Source organism: Gastrolobium bilobum, unplaced genomic scaffold (assembly GCF_033153095.1).
Source record: "Gastrolobium bilobum isolate Gb01-03AN ecotype WA unplaced genomic scaffold, APGP_CSIRO_Gbil_v1 utg61874, whole genome shotgun sequence".
Taxonomy (NCBI): domain Eukaryota; kingdom Viridiplantae; phylum Streptophyta; class Magnoliopsida; order Fabales; family Fabaceae; genus Gastrolobium; species Gastrolobium bilobum.
This window is the reverse complement of record NW_026899019.1, coordinates 17,161-40,296: the sequence shown is the minus strand read 5'-3', so window position 1 is coordinate 40,296 and position 23,136 is coordinate 17,161. Positions and strand designations below refer to the sequence as shown.

General features: G+C 33.6%; 2 protein-coding genes and 1 pseudogene across 4 annotated transcripts; 2 read left to right on the top strand and 1 right to left on the bottom strand.

The window, feature by feature from the left end:
- Positions 1–9,157: 9,157 nt before the first annotated feature.
- On the top strand, positions 9,158–13,362 carry LOC133286243 (3-ketoacyl-CoA synthase 10-like). 2 transcript variants are annotated; one of them, XM_061483633.1, is made up of 3 exons: positions 9,158–9,600; positions 10,734–11,350; positions 12,662–13,362. In XM_061483633.1, exons 1-3 carry the CDS (start codon positions 9,175–9,177, stop codon positions 13,230–13,232), a joined length of 1,614 nt encoding a protein of 537 aa, XP_061339617.1. In that variant the 5' UTR covers positions 9,158–9,174; the 3' UTR covers positions 13,233–13,362. The 2 variants fall into 2 exon arrangements, with proteins under 2 accessions (XP_061339617.1, XP_061339616.1); XM_061483632.1 differs by having other exon boundaries at positions 10,722–11,350.
- Positions 13,363–13,830: 468 nt separating this feature from the next.
- On the top strand, positions 13,831–16,741 carry LOC133286245 (probable flavin-containing monooxygenase 1; annotated as a pseudogene).
- Positions 16,742–18,672: 1,931 nt separating this feature from the next.
- Positions 18,673–21,928, bottom strand: LOC133286244 (uncharacterized). Of its 2 annotated transcripts, none has more exons than XM_061483634.1 (2): positions 20,505–21,928; positions 18,673–19,168 (listed from the first exon to the last, which is right to left on the bottom strand). In XM_061483634.1, exon 1 carries the CDS (start codon positions 21,720–21,722, stop codon positions 20,577–20,579), a length of 1,146 nt encoding a protein of 381 aa, XP_061339618.1. In that variant the 5' UTR covers positions 21,723–21,928; the 3' UTR covers positions 18,673–19,168; positions 20,505–20,576. The 2 variants fall into 2 exon arrangements, with proteins under 2 accessions (XP_061339618.1, XP_061339619.1); XM_061483635.1 differs by having other exon boundaries at positions 18,673–18,865.
- Positions 21,929–23,136: the final 1,208 nt, after the last annotated feature.

Genomic DNA, 23,136 nt, shown 5'->3' with positions numbered 1-23,136 from the left:
GGAGACAAATGATTCCTAAACAATGCTTAATTGAATATTAGTATACATTTAAAATTGAGATTGGCAAAAATTAAGAGAAGTGAGAAATAAAATTAAATAATACTATAAAATTCATTAAATATAATTTTTTTAATTGGTTGCGGGTTGGTGAGTTAACCCGCCAACTCACCATAAAACGAGGTGAGTTCATTTTTTCAACCCATATTCAATGGTGGGCCAACCCCTCCTGCCCTTTTTTTGACGGTTTGATAGTGGGTCGAGCGGGTCAACCCATATTTTCACCTCTAAAGAGTATATTAAATTTTTTAAGCATAATTTGTAATCTTTTGTTATTTTGGATATGCTGAATTTTGTACAACTTAAGTTTATTGGTTAAGCAAATTTTTTGAATGATTTTATTTTATATTATGCTGTTTGAATATACATTGAATTTATAAATCTTTGTGGAATTATTAGTGTTGTTGATTATATATTATATTTGTATAATTTTTTGTTAGTCTTATTTTTTTTTAACAAGCTAAACCAGACTCTTTTTTTTTTTGTAAATAAGTCAGGTCATAAGCCGATAATTATAGTCATAACAGGTTACAGGCTAGGCCAGTCGGACATATTTAAACACAAATTTAACCTTACAAGACCAAAAACTGGCTCAGCTCAGCTCAGCCCCTTAACACCCCTACTTGCGGACTTAACAATATTTTTGTTTGTTTATTAAGTGGCAGCTCATTGCCATGTCACTAGACCTTAGCTCTAGAATTCTCGGTGAGGCTCTATGGATGAAGAGCTACCATCATTATCAATTTTTTATATTTCTTTTTTATATCTAATTTGAGTTGTAAAATATCTATAAATTTGGTAGTGGCTCTGATAGGTTTTTCTAATTGAAATTTAGTGATTGATTTCGATATGTTTGACTTATGTGAGATTTGATATATATATATATATATATATATATATATATATATATATATATATATATATATATATATATATATATATATATATATATATATTCTTATACCAGTGTAAAAGTTAGAAGTCTTACACTCAATCTTAATCATTGATCCACTTGTATCCAATGACTCATATTATTAAAAAATTAGAACCATTAGATATAAGTGACATCAACGGTGAAGATTAAGAGTTGTAATATATATAGTTATGGACCTGACAAAGGCCTACATTATAGAAGGCCTAAGAAAGACTAACGACTAAGAAGGAATTGAGAAAATATTTCTTAATTATACTAATTTTACTACGGCAACAATTGATTAACAACTGGACCTTTAATATTCCTAAGAGGTCCAAAAGTCCACTCCTATCAGGTAACACATCTGTAAATAAGGAGTTAAGTCAATAAGGTACATAGATTCTAAATCCTTTCTCTTTTAGTTGTCATTGTGCACACACCCCACCGTTTAACTATGATGTTTACTATAATGTACAGTGAACCGCTGATCTCTAAGGTATCTTTCTCATAGATACCCAGAAGAGGACATATAGATCCAATATTAATATACTAGTCACAAGATTAGATATATATATATATATATATATATATATATATATATATATATATGGTGAAATTATTTCTGCAGTCACTTTACGTACAGCAACGACATGTGTATGGTTATGATTCTCCACATTTAATGCTTTCATCCTTTGTATGGTTATGATTCCTTGTATTTAATGCTTTCAAGTATATATATGGCAAGTCTATATATGGCAAGTATTTGATTGCTGCACGTATAGCAGCTGCAGAAATATAAATATATATATATATATATTTATTTATATATATATATATATATAGGCGCACGATATTCTTACACCGGTGTGAGGGTTAGAACTCTTACAGTCAATCTTGACCATTGATCCACTTGTATCCAATGGCTTATATTACTAAGAAATTTGAGCCGTTAGATATAAATGGAATCAATTGATAATTTTATACCAGTGTAAGTTACACTCTCAATCTTATCCGTTGATTCCGTTTATATCTAACGGCTCAAATTTCTTAGTAATGTAAGTCATTGGATACAAGTGGATCAATGGTCAAGATTGACTGTAAGAGTTCTAACCCTCACACCGGTGTAAGAATATCCTGCCCTATATATATATATATATATATATATATATATATATATATATATATTGATAATACATTATATGCTCGTGGTTAGCCTAGCACTACTATTATTTAGGGGTGTTCATCAATCGATCCAAACCGATTCAAACCGCGGTGACCGAACCGATAACCGAATAAATCGAAAACTGAAAAATCGAAAATCGAAAAAAACCCGCAAATTTTAATTGGATTGGATCGGTTTTTGGATGGGTTGATGAAAACCGATCTAATCCAAACCGATCCAATATATTAATTCCCCTCTACCTACTTGGATATTTTTTCAATCATAACCCAAAATTTTTTAAACCCAAGACTCATTGGGTATCAAACTATCAACTAAATCCAAGAAAAAATCTAGTCACATCTCATCAACTATTTTATCTTTGTAGAGTTTCATATCTCATTGCCCAAAAAAACACTATATTATAGTTTACTAATGCTTTTGTATTTAAAAAAAATAAAATTACAAAGCCAATATATACAAAAGATGTTATTTGCATAATAATTACGAAATAAATTTTAAGATTTTTAAAAAACCGAAAACCGATCCAATCCAAACCGGAAAAAAATGGATTGGATCGGATCGGATTTGAAAAAAAATCCAAACCGAATGGATGATTATATGATCAAACCAAAGGGATTGGATCAGATGATTTTTGCTTCCAAAACTGATCCAATTCAGACCGCGAACACCCCTACTATTGTTATTGTTTTGTTGATTTCCCAAGATTGTTGTGTTGTGATTACCCTTTTAAATAATAAAGTTAGGGAATTATGATGTTTTTTTATAAGAAAACCTATTTTTATAATTTCTATAATATGATGGATATTAAGCAAAAATTATAAACATGTTAATTTGTTATTTGTCATTTACCCACTTATTTACACACAACGTATCTTTCTATAGTTTTTATTATCTGATTATAACCAAACCCATTTCATTTAACTTTTTTTTTCTCTTGGTTATGCACTTATATTTTGATTTATTAATTTATTTAATTAGTAAAATATTTGAATTAGTTATCTTTTTTTTGGGAGGTTAATTAAGGTTTAATTACAATTTGTTTTTCAATTATTGTCTCAGTTTAGAAACTGTACTGAAAAAACCGTGTATATGCCCAAGCATAGACAAAACAGAAGGTATATTTCAGCCCGAATGTAACAAATTCACGGCCCATGTTGTGCTTATGGACCGAGTCCGCAGCAGCAGAATAAAGAACATAACCTGAGAGGCTCATATTGCTGAGACATAAGAGAACATATGCATAGCCTGTCTTATATGGCTCTCTTTTCTCTTTTCCTTTATTTTTTTTTTGTAAATTATTATTGGCTTAATTAGATACTTCTGTTTAATTTTGGCAGGTTGGCTCAAATTACTTTCAATTTATTTGTTATCATGTTTATTATTGTGCATATTTATTTACTTTGCTCCCCCCTTTGGCTTTATATCACTGTCAAAGTAGGTGGAAGAAGGTTCAGTATTCCTGAAGCTTATATCAATACTATCAGACCTGCCTTACCCACTCCTTTTAAGTGTGCAAGTGTTTTCGTTGCAACTTCCCTGCTTTCTTATTAAAAATGTGAGTAAATATCCTTTTTGGTTCTCATCAAATTTTACGACGCTCATTTTAGTTCCTAGCAAATAAAAATGCCCATCGTGATTCCTAAAAAATTTAAAATGGACCCATTTAGTTGAAATTCTGGTCCTTCACAAATTCAAAAAAGACTCATATTAGTCCCTAAAATGGCTAAAATGGGTCCATTTTGAATTTTTTAGAGACCATAATGGGCCTTTTTATTTGCTAGGAACTAAAACGGGTGTCGTGAAATTTGCTGAGGACCCAAAAGGGTATTTACTCTAAAAATTTCTATTGTGCAGGAGCAATATGATCAAATGGTTTAGCTTAGCTGGGAATGGATATTAAAATATGTGTTTTTTTAATTATTATCTAAAAAGGAATTGATGTAAAAATATATTAAAAAGAAAAATATTTTTCTCATGTTACATAAAAAAGTTTATCTCATGTTATAACTCATCGGAATTCGAGCCAATATTTTTCTTTTTTCTTTTTTTAGTTGTGGGACCCACCTAATTATGTCTTTACATGAAATAATACTATCTCACATAGCATGAGACAATGCTACCTCATGTAACATAAGAAAAAAATAGCTATATTAAAAATAAAGAAAATTATTTTCTCATGCTACATGAGAAGAATTACCTCATACAATAAAGATAAAATCACAAGTGAGATCCACAAGAAAGAAGAGAAAAAAATAGATGAGACTCATCCTTATTTTGTGTGTGTAGGAATTTGACTTCTCTTACATGGAATAAGAAAAATATAATTCAAAGGGTGTGCATGACAACCTTCCCGGAATCATTTTTTTTTTTAATTTCTGTTCCCGGAAACAGAAATAGATAGAAAACTCGTTTGTTAAAACCAGTTGATTTTTTCATTCTCGGGATGAATAAGTTTAATTTTTGTGCTGAGGAATAGAAAAAGGAATCAAAAAATTTCTTCCTTTTGTTCCCGGGCACAAAATGAGAAACACTTATTTCTCTCAATTACTCTTCACCACTATAATCATTATCATCACCACCATCATCCCGACATAACCACCACCCACATCCGCCGCTGTCGTTGTACCAACAATGTCGTCATAACCACCACCATCACAACGCCACTGCCACCATCACAACCACCACCACCACGATGCTATCGCCATCACGACGACGCCACATTCACTAACCACCACTACCATCGACGCAACCACTGCCATTACCATTGCCACCACGACCACTATCATCACAGTCACTGCTATCACCACCACCACCACCACTGTCACCAACCACCACCATCGCAGCCAACAACCACCCCCGCAACCACTGCCATCACCACCACCGTCACCAACCACCGCCACAACCACCACCACCATCTTCGCGGCCACTGCCATCACTGCCGCCATTACCATCACCATTATGCCATCACTATTACCACCACCATCACCGCATCCACTGTCGTCATTACCACTACTATCACCATGCCACCACGCCGCCGTCACCACCACCACCACATCATATGGAAATGATAGTGATAATCTGAAAAAAGTTTATGCTTAATTGGAATTATTTTTTATTATATTAATTATTGTGTTATCAAACGCAATTCTCATTCTCAAAATAAAAATAGAATATGTTATCAAACACATTTTTTCTCCAAAACTGTTCCAAGGCACAGAAATAGAAAAAAATTATTTCTTTTCAGAAACAATGCCAGAAAATAAAATGATTGTCATGATGCACACCCTAAAAATAATGCATAAAACATCAACATTACGTGTAAATAATATTAGTAAATTTTAATATAGATGTCCGGGTGAGAAATATCTAAAGTGCTCCAATCTCTCCCTCTCAGTTTAATTTTTGCGCTGGGAAAAAGAAAAAGGAATCAAAAAATTTCTTTCTTTTGTTCCCGGGCACAAAATGAGAAACACTCATTTCTCTGAATTACTCTTCACCACTATCATCATTATCATCACCACCATCATCCCGACATAACCACCACCCCCATCCACCACTGTCGTTGTACCACCAATGTCGTCATAACCACCACCATCACAACGCCACTGCCACCATCACAACCACCACCACCATGATGCTATCGCCATCACGACGACGCCACATTCACTAACCACCACTACCATCGACGCAACCATTGCCATTACCATCGCTACAACGACCACGACCACGACCACCACTATCATCACAACCACTACTATCACCACCACCACCACCACCATCACCAACCACCACCATCGCAGCCAACAACCACCACCATCTTTGCAGCCACTGTCATCACCATTACCACCACCATCACCGCATCCACCGCCGTCACTACCACTACCATCATCACGCCACCACCACCACCGCAGCCACTGCCATCACCACCACCACCACCACCGTCACCAACCACCACCACCGTCACCAACCACCACCACCAACCACCGCCACAACCACCACCACCATCTTCGCGGCCACTGCCATCACTGCCGCCATTACCATCACTATTATGCCATCACCATTACCACCACCATCGCATCCACTGTCGTCATTACCACTACTATCACCATGTCACCACCACTGTCGCCGCCACCACCACCACCATCACATCATATGAAAATGATAGTGATAATCCGAAAAAAATTTATGCTTAATAGGAATTATTTTTTATTATATTATTTGTTGTGTTATCAACGCAATTCTCATTCTCAAAATAAAAATAGAATATGTTATCAAACACATTTTTTTTCTCAAAAACTGTTCCAAGGCACAGAAATAGAAAAAAAATTATTTCTTTTCAGAAACAATGTCAAAAAATAAAATGATTGTCACGATGCACACCCTAAAAATAATGCATAAAACATCAACATTACGTGTAAATAATATTAGTAAATTTTAATATAGATGTCCGGGTGAGAAATATCTAAAGTGCTCCAATCGCTCCCACTTTTTCATACGTCCATCCAATAAAAATAGAACACCAGCCCTGACATTTTATCATCTCAGTACATGAGAGAAAAAAATTCTAATATACTGTGGATATATATACCACGGACCAATAAAAGCGTGTCAACCTGTTAGTTTATTAAAAGAGCTTTATAAATCTCATGCAATATATAGGAGAGAAGTTCTCTTATGCTATAGAAATAATTATATACTGAGACACATTCATTATAGAAAAAATAAAAAAATAATAAGAAAATTGATGTATATGTAGAAGAAAAATATACTCTCTTACAATATAAAAGTATATTTTTCCTTATTAAAAAGATAAAAAGAAAAGCCACTTTTATGTTTTATACTATGTGCTCCCGTCGTGATTGTTAACCTGAAAAGGCACAGGCTGAGCCTTGAACATGTTTTCATAAACAAATCACCTTTATACAGTTAGCTGCTCTGGGTTGTAAGTACTCACGTTATCCGATAAACAGGGGACAAAGAGAGCCGATTTATGCAAATCCTCTTTTTTTTTTCTAACTTTTTTTTCACTGCATTTATTATTGGATTTTATAATTCTCGTTTAATATGAGAATTATAATTTTTCTATACATCCTTCGATTTTCGTATTAACATGAGTTTTATATATAATTTTTTGTAACACATGAGTCCCACATATTTTTTATCTCTACAACATGAGAATTATAAAACCCTTTATTATTATATGTAAAGTAATATAAAAGGAAAGAAGTGCAAATATAATATAATTTCCGTTTTCTTATGCAGCAGGTAATTAATTTGTTAATTGTCACATCCATAATTGACCAGAAAGTAGCAGAGAAATAACTGAGGTTCTGCAAAGTAAAAAACCGAGTTACTCTATGTGCTGCACTCTTGCGGTCTTACCTATATGCAAGTTTGGGTGGTGTAACTGTACAAGCATAATTAAGACAACTTTTTAAGTCACATGAATCGTCTTATATTTTTATGATATTTATAACCCATTTCTTTATGTAAGAAAATTTCAGATTTGGTGCATAGGTAATTAGTTTCACTCGATCTCTTGCTTTATTTGTTTGGATTTTGCTCGGAGACAATATACTTTTGTGTTATGTTGTTAACATCATACATTGATTCGAATGTTTGATCCCCCACATTTATCAATGTGTAATACCAGATTACCAGTTGCAGCGACTTAGGAGGGCCAAACACAGATGAAAACTATAAAATCCTTAATGGTTTTCTTTTGCTTTATGTTGAGGAGGCAATGAGCTATATTGAAGAAGGTAGGAAAAGTGTATAATGAAGAAAGAAATATGGTAGCTAATGCCAATATATAGTTATATACGTACAGTGATGCCTGCTTGGTGGCTCATGGATGTGACATTTAATGTTCATCGAGACACAGCTGGATGATATAAACGTCGAGAAAGTTTTTCTTTTCTTGTTGACAAAATTAAAAGGACAGCAAAAGAAAAAACAACAAACGATACAATTTGTTCCATTAATTGTGTCATAAGCCATGTGATAAGCAATAAAAAATAACATTTATTGTTTTTTTATTAAATTTTTTAATTACAGTTTTTAAATATTAAATATTTCTTATATATGTAATTAGTTTTAAAGTAAAATAAAGTTTATAGAATGCAAGTTTAACAATATACATGCTAGTAATATTAGTTTATATAGATGAAAATTGGATAACCCCAAAGTAGCTTATTTGATAATTGAGTACTAAAGGATTTGTTTTGGTCAGTATTCAAACCGTGACCAAAGCAAATTCTTTGAAATTCTTATTCATATCTTAAATGACACAGCTAAGATATTTTGGATCTATCATATGAAGCAATGGAAAAATAGTTAGATGTAAATAATGGCATTCAAGTGGATAAAATGAAAATATATTTCAGGCATTATTTATAGAGAAATATTTTTCTTATGTTGTAAGAAAGTAGTTATCTCATGTTTTAGAAATAAAATTATAAGTGAGACCAACAGGTAAGAGGAGAGAGAAAAAAAAAGAGTGGTAGGACCCGTCCTCTTTGGTGTGTGTAGGAAAATTATTTATCTCATGTAAAATAAGATAAATATAACCCTTATTTATAAAAGTAAAATGTATCTTTGAGCTAAAAGAAAATTTCATTGCACAACTATGCAAATAGTGCTGATGGTTTATGGTATTAAATGGTAGGCAATAAAGTACCAAGAAGAGCACAAGACAAGTGTTGGATTGCAGAGATGGAAATGTTATATGGGATGAAAATTTGTAAAAGAAAAGATAAAATTATAAATAAAGTGCACCTACAATATGGCACCTTAACAAATCAAAACCCGAAAGATCTGTTGAACGTTGAACTCATGCAACCACTTACATTCAATGAAGAAATTTAATGCTGTTAAAAAGCCTCAACTGCGCAAACATCAATTAGGTGCAAGCATTAACTATGTTCCACCAACCTCTTTGATAATCACTTGCTTATAAAGATATACACAGTATAAGCCTAATACCACTCATCATAACAATATCGTAATACATAAAGTAATAATGTCCTCCACCATGGCCAGTGAACGTGATCTCTTCGCGACTGAGATTGTGAACCGTGGGATTGAATCATCTGGACCCAACGCTGGCTCTTTGACATTCTCCGTAAGGGTGAGGAGGCGGCTACCGGATTTTCTTCAATCAGTGAACCTCAAGTACGTGAAATTGGGTTACCATTATCTCATAAACCATGGCATTTACTTGGTCACAATACCTGTTCTCTTGCTTGTGTTTAGTGCTGAGGTTGGTAGCCTCAGCAAAGAGGAGCTATGGAAGAAGCTTTGGGAAGATGCTAGATACGACCTTGCCACTGTGCTTGCTTTCTTTGGTGTCTTCGTTTTCACCATGTCTGTCTACTTCATGTCAAGACCACGCCCCATTTACCTCATTGATTTTGCATGCTATCGACCCGAAGATGAAGTTTATAAGGTGATAAAACTTTAAATCACCATTATTTTCATTCTCTCATCTTAAACTCCAAAAATGCCTTCTATTTGCATCTGGATCCTCTCATGTGAAAATTCACGTGAACATGTCATGTGGAGAATCATAACCATACAAAGGTAGATCAATGGTAATAAAGGAGAAGAGAGAAAAAAATATTAAAATAAGTAGTTACGAAATCATAACCATTGATTTACCTTTGTATGGTTGTTCTCGCATGACCATATCATATTTTTTTTCCAGGTGAGAGAGGATACATTTCCCTTCTATTTACTAGCATTATGTTAAGCCATTTAATTGGATGAGCTTATTTCCATGTTTTTTCTTTCTTTCTAGATTTCTATTTAGACTTATATATCTCTATAAGTACTCATGAGGCATTTCAAAATACCTTTTTCGAAATTCAAATAATTAAGATTTTTTTAAGTTATTTTTATTCAGTTAATATTCAAGTTTACCAAAACTAAATGAACATTGAAAAAAATTAAAAAAATTTAGTGCTATGAGCAAGTTTAATTAACAGAAGAGTGAGTTCTCATCCCATAGGTTTACAATAGTTGGTAATTTTAACCAATAAGCTTGTGGATCAACTAGTAGAAATTGTTTTAATTTAATCATTGATTTCGAGTTCGAGTCCAGCATATACAAATATACTAAAAATTTGGTACAAGAGTTATGCTACTTTTATAATCCTATCTGACTTGAGTTAATTAATCAGATGATCGACGAACGAATAAAAAAAATAATATATGAACTTTAGTGAAAAGTAAAAATTTAATTCTTTATCCAAACCTATATTAGGAATTTTTTTGCCACACATAATAACAATAAGTTTTACTCGTTAAGTACTTATTTTAATTTTTTTAAAGGGAAAGTACTTCTTATGTAACTGCAGAAGAGAAAAAGTGCAGCAACACAGGATACGCGTCCGAATCCTTATTTTTTTTTTTTTATAGAATCCGCACGTGTATCCTAAGATCCGCACGTGTATCCTAGTGTTAAAAATTTGCAAGTCACACGAGAAGCGACAGACCCGTTTTTTAACACCAATATAAGTCTTTTGTTTTTTTGTTTTTTTTAAGTCTTGGACTAATTAATGTATGCAGGTATCAAGGGAGCAATTCATAGAGGCAGCAAGAAAATCAGGCAAGTTTGATGAGGGAAGCCTCGAGTTCAAGAAGAGGATTCTAATGGCCTCAGGCATAGGGGACGAGACATACATCCCAAAGGCAGTGATGTCATCGAGTGAAAACTGCGCAACCATGAAAGAAGGTCGTGCTGAGGCATCATTGGTTATGTTTGGAGCACTTGACGAGCTCTTTGAGAAAACACGTGTTCGTCCAAAGGACATTGGTGTTCTTGTAGTGAACTGCAGCATCTTCAACCCAACACCATCTCTATCAGCTATGATCATAAACCACTTCAAGATGAGGGGAAACATATTGAGCTTTAACGTTGGTGGCATGGGTTGTAGTGCTGGAATCATTGCTGTGGACTTGGCAAGGGACATGCTTCAATCTAACCCTAATAACTATGCGGTGGTTGTGAGCACTGAGGTTGTGGGGTTTAACTGGTACCAAGGTAAAGAAAGGTCAATGCTCATTCCAAACTGTTTCTTTCGCATGGGGTGTTCTGCTCTTCTTCTTTCTAACCGTCGTCGTGACTATAGTTGTGCTAAGTACAGTCTTGAACATATTGTTCGTACACATAAAGGTGCTGATGATCGCAGCTTCAGGTTCGGTTTAATTTGCTTATGCAACAATTAATATTCCTTAATTTCTCAATTTTTGTTTCATTTCACTTGTTGCATGAATGAATTTTGATAGTTAAGCATGGATTTCTAACTATATAGCTGAACGTTACATATTCTATTCTAGTTCCAAATATGAGTCTGAACTCTCATACTTACCAACTTTTTTTCACCTAGGACTTGGACTTTACACCCATCATCATCCATTTTATTTTATTTTTTTGTTTTGCAAGAAACATTAGCCTATGCGTTTTGAAAGTGGAATTAATTAGCATATGCTATATATAACAGTGCTTTTGACGAATTTCACACCCATTTGGTCTTTGTAAGTTTTAGAAAAGAATTAATTTTGATGTGATAGTTAATTTCAGCCAAATATCTTGGTTGAAACCTGACCAGCTAGTGAACTTTCACCCTAATTTCAAGAAAATTGTTACATTAGAATTCACATTATTCAGAAAGGCTATGCTAATAAAATTTATTTTTCTTTCAAGGATTTTCCTCATCCTTTAAATATTTAGATTAATCCTCATTTATGATTTTGAGGATGCTTCTCTTCACATTTTTTTTTAAACCTCAAAACATTACAAAGACGTTAACCGCTTGATGTGAAGTTTATTTCACTTTAGCCATTCTTGTACGTGAAAGAACATAGAAGGGAGATATATATTATAAACACTTGTATAGAGGGCTTTTATCTTAAGAAAATAAGATGTGTTGGAATTGAATGGATATGTTTTATATTCATTTAAGGTTTTTTTATTTTCAAAAGAACAATATTTCTGTCTAGTTTTTATATGATTGAATATGCTTGTTTGCCATTAAGGATGGCCCAGTAAATTGCCCCTTGTATATTTTATTTAATTGAACTTTCAGCTAAAGGAAAAAGGAAATTTCACATGTGGGCCTGTGAATAGAAAGCTAGAATCAACCTAGTTCAATATGCTGGTAGATATTTTGCTTCTTTTTCTGGTTTGGCATTTAAGTTAGGCTGTACCACTGCTTGGCTAATTAATAACCCAATCAGAATTCGGGACCATCAAATTGCCCCTTATAGTCCTACTCCTTCGAATCAAACAAAAAAGTGAGCCACAAAGAAAAATCAACTAGAGAGGAGGAAAAGAAAATTAAAAGCTTTATATTACTACTTGCAAGTTATTATATCATTCATCTCGTTTGTTATTAGTCATTCGATCATCAGCCAATCACCTAAACAATTTTTTGTCCCCTTCATATTATCTATTGTAAATATTTCGAATTCCACCATACTAAAATGTCATGTACATACAACAACAGATGTGTTCACCAAGAGGAAGATGAAAAAAAATTCAAGGGAATAAAGATAAGCAAAGACTTGATTGAGATTGGTGGCGATGCACTCAAAACAAACATCACTACCCTAGGACCTTTGGTGCTACCCTTTTCAGAGCAGTTCCTCTTCTTTTCAACTCTAGTATGGAGGCACTTTTTTGGGGGTAAATATGCTAATGGTAGCTCAACTTCATCAAAGAAGCCATACATTCCTGACTACAAACTAGCTTTTGAGCATTTCTGTGTCCATGCTGCAAGCAAGGTCATTCTTGATGAGTTGCAAAGGAACCTTGAACTTAGTGACAAGAACATGGAAGCCTCCAGGATGACACTGCACCGTTTTGGTAACACATCTAGCAGTAGCATTTGGTATGAGCTAGCTTATCTTGAAGCAAAGGAGAAAGTTAGAAGAGGAGACCGTGTTTGGCAACTTGCGTTTGGTTCTGGCTTCAAGTGTAACAGTGTTGTTTGGCGCTCCATGCGCCGCCAAACAAAGCCTTCTAAGAACCCTTGGCTCGACTGCATCAACAGATATCCTGTGTCTCTCACTCAATGAAAGTTTGAAGCATTCTGGTCAATCTATCAGTGATATATAAGAATGCTACGTTTAAGATCAATTAATAATGGTACTCTTTGATTATTAGTCTTTCTTTTTTTGGTAGTGATTATTAGTCTCTCAAATTTTACATATGCTGGGTTCTCTCTGTTCTCTTTGTAGGATGAGATCAAAAGTTACCCATTAACTATCTATTGTCAATGCTAAACGACTCAAATATCATGCATTGGTATTTTCTTCTAATTGCCATACCTCAACTACATGCGTCCATGAATTTGAGACCACTAATTATGTATGATTGAACCTTGTATCAATTGATTCACGTACTAGTACTAGTGATATCTCTAATTATTACATTTAATCTAGCAATTTGAAAGAAAAAATTAATATATTTAAGGCAAAGTACCAAAAGGTCCCCCGCCTCTTCCAATGTGCTACTTCCAAACAACTTACTAGAGCTTGCTAAATGCTTGTTAAATATAATATTGCCCTCTTGTGACTTGTGTGTGATAATCGAGCCAAAACCTGGCTAACACAACCACCTAATTCTATCCAAGGTTGGTATAATGGGGCAGGTATTAGCGGGATTGCTGCTGCTATGCAGCTATCCAATTATGATCCAGTGGTTTTTGAAGCCACTGATTCCATTGGTGGTGTTCGGAAACATTGTTCTTACAGTTCTACTAAACTTCAGACCCCTCGATGTGATTTCGAATTTTCAGACTTCCCTTGTCCTCAGAGGAACAACTCATCATCTTTCCCTTCTTACAATGAGATATTGGAATACTTGCACAACTATATAACATGAACTAATATGGATTTGGAGCTTGGTCTATATGGCGATGTAGATCTCTGTGTGGGTGTTCGAAGTAGCGGTAGTATGGACCAAAGCTCCATAAGAGACATCATGGTAAGTGCAATCTCAGGTAAGGCTAAGGAAGGAGGAACGTGTATGGGCACGATGACTCTAAATTTTGGTAGAATAACATCTCATGTAAATGGTGTTTTGCATATTCCTTTTCAATGAAAGAAGATGAGTTTGTATAAATGAAAATCATATTCCATGAGAGAGAAAAGAAATCTAACCGTTTTTGGTTTGCCCACTCCCATTCTGTTATCGAAGAATTGCTCCACTATCATATAGTGATAGGTGAGCTCTGCGGGGGAGTGAAAGATCCTCTGAGATGAGATTTATGTGCTCATTATAGGGAGATAGTGATGTGATCCCTTAATGGGCCATTGCAGGCTAGCCCATATGTATTGGGATGTGAAAGTCAGCCCAGAACACAACAATTCGTTATGTTACTGACCATGATCACCACAACTAAAGCACTCACCTATGCCCTCTTCATGGTGAACATCACCTTTTTTTTGGACTCACACAAATTTGAACAAGAATATGGGAGGCTCTTAAGTGGCCGTCCTATTTGGGAGGTTACTGTAAAGAACACCCAGTCTAAACTGTTGAGGTTGATTTATTTTCCTTCATTTTTAATTCGTTCAACTTTATTTTTCTAAATTTAGGTATACTTCAAAGAAAAAAATGTCAGTGTTTTTGGCTCAATTTAGAATGCATGCATTTGCTAGGACAATAACTATTGTGTTAATGTCAAGCATGCTCCACATTATTTCTCATGCATACTTAATTTTATATGTGTGTGGATTCAAAAGCTTTAAGCTATTTTCTTCATTTAGTAAATGTTTTCAAAAGTTCAATACTAATTATATTCCAAATTAGCTGAAAACATTGTTCTTTTCAACACTATCCTCTCAGTTTCTCCATGAAAGCCCAAACAAAAGCTTGTTGAGGACCCTGCTATGCCTTCTTTCATCTCCAATATGGTACTTACGAATTTGACATGATCGTTTATCATTTCTAGCGTCCTAATAATGAAGAGTGATATATCATTGATCAGTTAGTTATTCGTTACTGTTATGAATCGGCCACACAAGCTCATTTTATTGGGCCAATTTTTTAGGCTCATGAAAGGGATTATACCTATGCATCCTTAAAATGAGACAATTGCATCTTCATCATCACATTAAATCTCACTCCTCATGCATAAGTGAGGGTGTTTGTCTCACGCCTACTGGCCCGCAAGGGCAAAATGGTTATAGCTCTCTCACATTTATTATTAGAGAAATTTCTCCATCTATATATGTCTTTTTTTTGCCATTGAAGTGGTACATTTTGCATACTCATTCTCACATTGTTACTTTGTTCAAATACTACCACACAGAGCCACCCTGCCTTACACTTCCCCTTAATTCTCCGCTCTCATCTGAGACCCATTAGCCATCTCTCATATTGAACTTAGATTTGTACCTTTCCCTCATAAGATGACAGATCTATTTTCATCACACAAACAGTTCAACTATAACATCACTAACTGGATTGGTATTTCCCCTGCCTCACAATCGACAGAGAATGGCAATTTCCAAGTTCATAGAGTCATACTTGGTTTGGAAGCTTCCCTTAGAAAAGTATGGCCTCAAACCAGATCTCCTATTTGTGACACCTCTTGCCAAATGGCTATCTTGCCTGAGAATTTCTTTGCTGAATTAGCTGACGAGGGAAAGATAAAATTCGAAAAGGCTTCCAAATGGTGGTTTTGGAACAAAGGACTTGAATTTGAAGATAACACCACATTGGAGGCTGATGGCCTGATGTTGTGGTTCTTGCCACTGGATATGATGGTAAGATGAAGCCCCAAGCTCTATTGCCTGAATTATTTAGCAGATTGATTGTGGACCATTCTCTCATCTTACCCTTGTACAGTGCCAGATATATAAAATCATTAATGTAACCTCACTCAACATTTTAAGCTTTTGGGTTGAATTGATTTTTTACATGGTATTGGCTCTCGTGTGAGAGGACATGTAGAGATATATAAAATTATTAATGTAACCTCACCCAACAGCTTAAGTTTTTGGGTTGAATTAATTCCTTAGGTTAGTAAGTAACTATTACATATTACTAAGTAAACATCATACTTCAAACTATGTCATAACCAAAACTAAAATGTAATCCTGAGCTTGTTATATACTATATACGCGTTGATTTCAAATAACTCCTTTGTTAAGAACTGAAGACTAAATATTTTATTATTCATTATATTTTTGCCAATTTGGAACCAAATGAAGTCCTTATGTTAAGATTGATTTGATTGGTTCAACAGAGGAACGATTCATCCATTAATTCCAAACGTAGCATTTGTGGGGTATGTTGAAAGAGTTTTAAATCATCATATGCTAAGGCGCAAATGGCTGGCTGGACTCGCTGATGAACATTTTAAACTTCCAAGTGTGATGAAAATGATTAAGCATATAACTGAAGAGGTAGAAACCATGAAAAGGACCACGAGGAGGTTTTATAAAAGAGACACTGCATTTCAACTTTCAGCATCAACCATAAGGATGACATTTGCCCTGAAATGCAGTGGAGCCCTTGGAGGAAGAACAACTCGTTTTCTGAAGCTTTTAGCTCTTACAGCAGCCAATACTATTAACGAAGAAAGATAAACAATGCATACTGATGAGGTCAAAAACCACATAGCAATAAATTAAATAATGTATACCAATATGTTCATCTGTTACTGATAAATTTACTAAAGAATAACAGCATCCTATAGGTGAAATCATGATTTTACAGGGTTGAGTATTTTGTTGAACAATTGTAACATTACTACAGTGGTTATTAGCACAATAATTAAAAAATTTAAGATAATATCAAAATATAATTAGAAAAGAATATCAAAATTGTTGTTGGAATTATTTTAAATTTTTTATTGATTGAGCTTAATGCATACATACTCATGCTGGAATTGTTCGTAGTATGTTTCCTCATATTTACAATTAGTATCGTATATACGTAATTGTTTTACAATGGCTTATTAGGTATCGCTTGGGACCACAAAATTTCATGTAATTCAACACAATGTTAGGAGTAGCTGGCTTTTTATCAAAAGAAAGTGCTTTTATAAAAAAAAAATGTCAATTTAATTTACTTCTACGTGCTTTTAATCAGCATAGAAGTTCTGCACGTTCACCATGCAAGATTTACTGTCAGCATGGAAGTCTCGCATATTGATCGTGTGCAAGACTTCCACATTGACGTTAAGTCCGATACAATCAACATCTGAGATTTAAAAAATGTTAACACGATCAATGTGTGGGGTTTCAATGCTGGTTGTGCGAAATTCTCGTCTGCATTGGTTTGAAATAATTTTAAAATATAAATAAAGGGAAATAATACTCTCATGCTACATGAGAGTAAATCAATTTCCTACTCAAATTCGTTTTCCGTGCCAATTAATTTTTTTCCTTTTTAAATATAAAATATGGGATCCACATTTAACTTCTCTCTACTTTTTTTTATCTCCTACAACATAAGAAAACTTAAACCCATAAATAAATTAAATTCACATTTATTTTTGTTTAAAGTTTGGTCAAAAAGCCAACAAAACCTCGTAAGAGAATAAAAACTCAGGTCTTCCGAAGATTGAAAGTGTGGTGCCACGGGAGTATAACAAAGCCTATAAAGGTGTAACGACAGAAGAGAACTACCATCTCTATACTTCTTTTCTATTTTTCACTCACAATTGAGAAATGGATGCAGTGAATGGACTTATCCTGCCGCAATTGTGAAAAACAAAACGTTTATTTATTTAAATCCATTATGGATTAGTCAAATTAACCCATGGATTCAAATAATTAAAGGTTGTGAACTGGAGCAGTGGTAAAGTTAATTTTCTTTAATTAAAAGGTTATAATTCAAATTCAGGGAACGGCAAGTGCACCATTCGTACAAATATACAATGATTAAGTAAAAGATCGTTCCCACGAGGATTATAACTCAATCACTAATTCACTACTTCGACTTAAGTTGGACAATCGAAATTGTATTTGGATCAAGAATTGATTTGAAAATTAAATTAATTAAACTAATGAGTAGCAAGAATAAGAGCAAGAATTTAAAGATTTAATTATTAAATTAAAAGAAACGTAGCTAGGGATTCGATTTCCTTCAATCTATCTATTATGTTTGAATTCCTTCTTTAAATTAATCGTCCTTAATATCAATCCAGTCAATTCTTTCTAATGTAATTAGGACTCATCCCTTGACATCCTAAGTCTTTACGATCTTGCAAGAACCCTAGTTCCTGGGTTATTCTACAAGAAAGTAAGCATTACGTTCAAGAATCTTAAGACTGCGCAAACCCTAGGTCTATCCCTAGAATCATAAGAATTGCGATGAAATTATCATATACAGATTATGCACCAACATTCCTATTGTCATGCATTTACCTAAGATCAATATATAAGATTCAAGCTCATATAAAGCATTAAGACAAGAGAATTTCATTCATGATAAAAAGGAAAATTAACATAAAGAATTGTTCAAGACATAAACGATTAATTGAATTCCATCTAACCCTAACTACGTAAGAATTTAGCCAGACATAGCAAGATCAAGAACGAAAGAAAATATAAAAGTTTCCTCAAACTCCATAGTTGATTGGTGAATCTTCAATATCTCCAGTGCAAGCTTGATTTTGATCCGTCTCCGCCGCTCACGAACATGAACTGTGGATTTCTCCGCGTTTCCTCTGCCTCCGAGTACCAAGAACTCTCTAGGAATATGAAAAAGTTTGTAATTCTGCCCCAAATTGTGTTTTTAAGGACAAAGAATTTGTGCCCTAGGTGGATACTTCAAGTGGGTCTAAGTTCGGGGCGCTTAAACCTGAATTTGGGGGCTTAAGTTTCCTCAGACAGTGGCTATTTGCTCTTTAATTTAATTTCTGGAGTATTTAAGGGCTTAAACCTCCTCTTCAAGAGCTTGATTTTCTTGATTTGGATTTTGGAATCTTCAAATCTTTTGGTTTTGATCTCTATCTATCCAAGTTTGATATTTGCTTCCATTTATCATCAAATTCCTTCAAAATAGCAAATATACACTATTTAATTCTTAATTCAAAAATTTCATTCTTTTAAGTCAATAAACCCTAGTTTTCATTTATTTAACTTGATAATTCATATAGTTTTAGTCTATAAAATAAGATAAACTAAAGGTTTATCAACAACCACTTTAATACTTTTATTGATTAGTAAGAGTAATGACACTAATTTTGAATTTTGTATCAAAAAAAATATTCATTTAATAATCCAATTTTTTTTGAAAAAATGAATTATTAAATTTGATTACGAATCAATTCAAATAGATATAAAAATTATATTTATATAGATTCATAAAATCAAAAATTAGATGCTAAAAATTAATATTTATAAATTAGATGTTAGATTTAACGGGAAATGGTATTTTTGTTTTTTATGGATCAGTCAAACTAACTCAGCTTTTCTCAGGAAAACTAATTAGTCGCATGACTTTCCCAACCACACGAGCATCAAAACTCCACGTGGAAAAATCTGTATCAACTAAATGTCTGTTTGATTAATTTATTTTCAGGTCAATTTTTTAATTAAAAACCTTTTAAGGAATTTTTTTTTCTAAAAATAAATGATAATTTCTAAAAGAAATTTTTTTACTAAAGAGCCGATTTAACATACGGCTGTAATTGGAATCATGCTTTATTGAATCTGGAAAGAAGTTTTGTAACTTTATTATCAATTAATTATTTATTAAAAAATTTTAAAACAGAGTTATATTAATAATTTTTTTTTTTACAAACATACAAACTATACTATGTCTCACCGGTAATACACTATTCAATAATGTATTACCGGTCAAACATAATATAATTTGTAAGAGTTCGTAAATAAAAAATTTGTAAATATAATTTTTTTTTCTAAGCCTAATAATTTAGTTAACGTTCTCGTACCATTCCCTATAGAAAGGAATATATAAAAGAGTCACACTGAGATTCAAAAATGGAGATTGAATTCAATCTACAGTTCAATTTGGCCATACGATATCCAATTACCCAGCGATTCCATATAACCCAAAAAAAATAATCCTAATAAACATTCATAATATATATATAAAAGTTGGATAGTCAAACTTTGGAGAAGAAAAGATGAATGCTTGTTCTCAAAAAAAAAAAAAAAAAAAGATGAATGCTTTTCTGGTGTAACAAAAAGATGACACCTACTTAAATTTCCCTCGCTGTGTTACAGGAAGACTCGAACAAGCTACACATAGTCTTGTGCCTTTTTTTTTTTTGTAAATAGTCTTGTGCCTTTTACTTGACAGGCACAAAGTACAAAAAAAAAAGAAGCACTTCATTAACATTATGAAACTTATATTGAACTTACCAAGGTAAAGTAGGATCTAGGAAGTAATCCTCCGAGTACTGTACGTTCTAAGCAGCTCTCGTTTGCATTCAATCAAGCTGGAAATTCTCTGAGTTCATCAAAGATATGATGATATGCATCATCTTCAGTCTTGACTTGGGGTGCATCATGTTCCATATTCTTTAAGAAATTGAACCACCAAGCTGATGTTACCAAATTCATAGTGTCATTCCATTCCATTTGATACTGCTCACCCAATGATCTGATCTCTGCCATGCCCTCATCATCCATGGCTGTATGCAAGCCTTCAGTAACCTGAGTTGTAGCACTGGATTCAATGGTATCAACCAGTGAGGAAACCCCTTCTCCCTGTGATGTTCCATTTGAAGGAACATCCTTAACAGTTACAACAGAAAGTGGAGGAGGAGAAGATGATGTCAGGGATGAGCAAGAGTAAGATGATGAGTTGTTGCCGTCGTTGTTGTTGTTATTAAGAAAAAGGGTAGCACCTAAGTTGTTGAAATCATGTAAATTGAGGTTCAATCCCAAGCTCTGATTTGGAAGTGTGAAATTGGGATTTTCAGCCATCGGGGGTGGTGGTGGAGCAAGTTGGGAAGCAACAGGCAAGGTGTATGAGATTGGAACTGAGGGAGGAGAAGGATGGGAGATGGATGAATATGAAAAATCATCCATGTAATTTGAGAATTTGGTTGTGCATGATGGGTAAATCCTAGGATTTCTCCTACTATTAAATCTTTCATCTTGCTCAAAACTTGAAAGATGGGAAGGTTGGAGGGATAGTGATGGCTGCTGATGCTGCTCACTGGCTTGTTTCATAGATGCCCTGTGAAATTTCAAGGCAGTGACAATTTCTTTCCTTGCCTCTGCCATGTTCAAAAGCCTTTCTTGATAAGGCCTACCAGAGTGGAGTCTTCTTCTAACTTGTTTTTTGTATTGTTGTTGTTGTTGTTGTTGGATGGGTAGCTGTGCCTGACGACCACCTAAAACTTTGCCATGTTTTCTTAAATTTTGATTTGGGGGAACTGGAACTTTAACATCAACAACACAACCTGGGTCTTTGGTGTTGGTGTTCATGGTATCTTTTGGTTTTGAGGTGGTTAGTTGTTTCACTAGGCTACGGACGTACGCACCAGAGAGAGAGAGAGGAGGGTCTTCTTGAAGCAATTGCATTCCTTCTTCTCTGTTTTTATTGTTTTTAAGGCTATATGTATCTATCATTTCTCTATGTGGTTCTGTATCATGTTTGGTGTAAATGGAATTCAGAAAAGAAAGGATAGGTTGGTGGGATCATGGGTTTTCTCCTATGTCTGTGAGGCTCAAAAGTGTCTAATGCAGAGGCAGAAACTGATCCAAAGCAAGTCCTGGTCTTCCTGGAAGGACTCATGGGCGTTATAAATAGCTGGGGACAGCATAGGTCTTTTATAATGTTTTGGACTTTTCCATGTTTTGGCAAACTACGTTTGTTACCGTTTTATTACCCGCTTTAAATGGACTCCTTCTGAGTTCTGAGCAATGGTCTCTCTCAGTCACACACACACCATGCCATGTCTTCCAGACTTTAGCTATAATACAATTCTTGCCTCTCTTCCGTGAACACTTTTTACAGTTTACTTATTTTAGAAGCATTTTTTATAAAAGCTAAAATTATTTAGATTTTTTAAAAAAAAATTATTTGATTTTTGAAAAAAATATTTGGCTTTTGACTTCTGCTTTTTTTAAAAGCTAAAAAATTTTAGCTTAAAAAAGAGAGTAAGTTTTTAACTTTTTTTATGACTTCTGCTTTTGAAAAAAGCAGATATCCAAACAGACTTTTTCTGATAAGTGCTTTTTTCTTTAAAAAAAGTAGTTTTTTTTTAAAAAAAAAGTAGTTTTTTTTTTAAAAAAAAGTAGCTTTTTTTAAAAAAAAAAGTAGCTTTTTTTTAAAAAAAAGTTCATCCAAATAGACTCTAAATGGGCAATGTTTAGGAATATATATTGGGAAAAATATTTCTACATTTACTGCAGATAAGTTATCTGCATTTATTTCTAAAACGACATCGTTTTGGTATTGAAATCTTAAAAAATTATAAATATAAAGATTATTATAACCCTAAAATAAATTAAAATTACAAAATCATCATAATTTTTGTCCCAAAACGACGTAATATTGAATTTATTGCAGATAACTTATATATGCAATAACTGCAGAAAAAACGAATCGATATATATTAATCCTATCTTAACTTGTTAGCTTAATAAAAATCAAATTATAGGTTTGGTCTAACTTTTACCGGAGACAAGATTTGGTCTAGCTTATAAAGTTTTCCAAAAAAGGGATGCGCATTTTGTAAAAGGGTGCATATTTTCTTATGTTGTAGGATAGTAGGAGAGAAAAAAAGTAGAAATAAGTTAAATGTGGGTCCCACATTTTAAATTAAAAAAGAAAAGAAAAATTAATTGGCACGGAAAACGAATTTGTGTAAGAAAAAGTTTTTATCTCATGTAGAAGGAGATAATGATTTCCCTTTGTAAAATTAAATTATAATTAATTTCTTTATTTTATATATTTAAATTGATGGAAAGTCAAAATAATACTATAGCTGAAACTATGCCACAACCCAAAATATTAACAATTTAACTATATTACTGAAAA

Bases quoted from the DNA above. Each gene is read 5' to 3' on its own strand.
- LOC133286244 (XM_061483634.1), bottom strand. From the start codon at position 21,722: ATGATAGATACATATAGCCTTAAAAACAATAAAAACAGAGAAGAAGGA.
- LOC133286243 (XM_061483632.1), top strand. From the start codon at position 9,175: ATGTCCTCCACCATGGCCAGTGAACGTGATCTCTTCGCGACTGAGATT. The intron at 9,601-10,721 runs GTGATAAAACTT...TAATGTATGCAG, and splicing joins CCGAAGATGAAGTTTATAAG to GTATCAAGGGAGCAATTCAT. The intron at 11,351-12,661 runs GTTCGGTTTAAT...ATACAACAACAG, and splicing joins GCTGATGATCGCAGCTTCAG to ATGTGTTCACCAAGAGGAAG.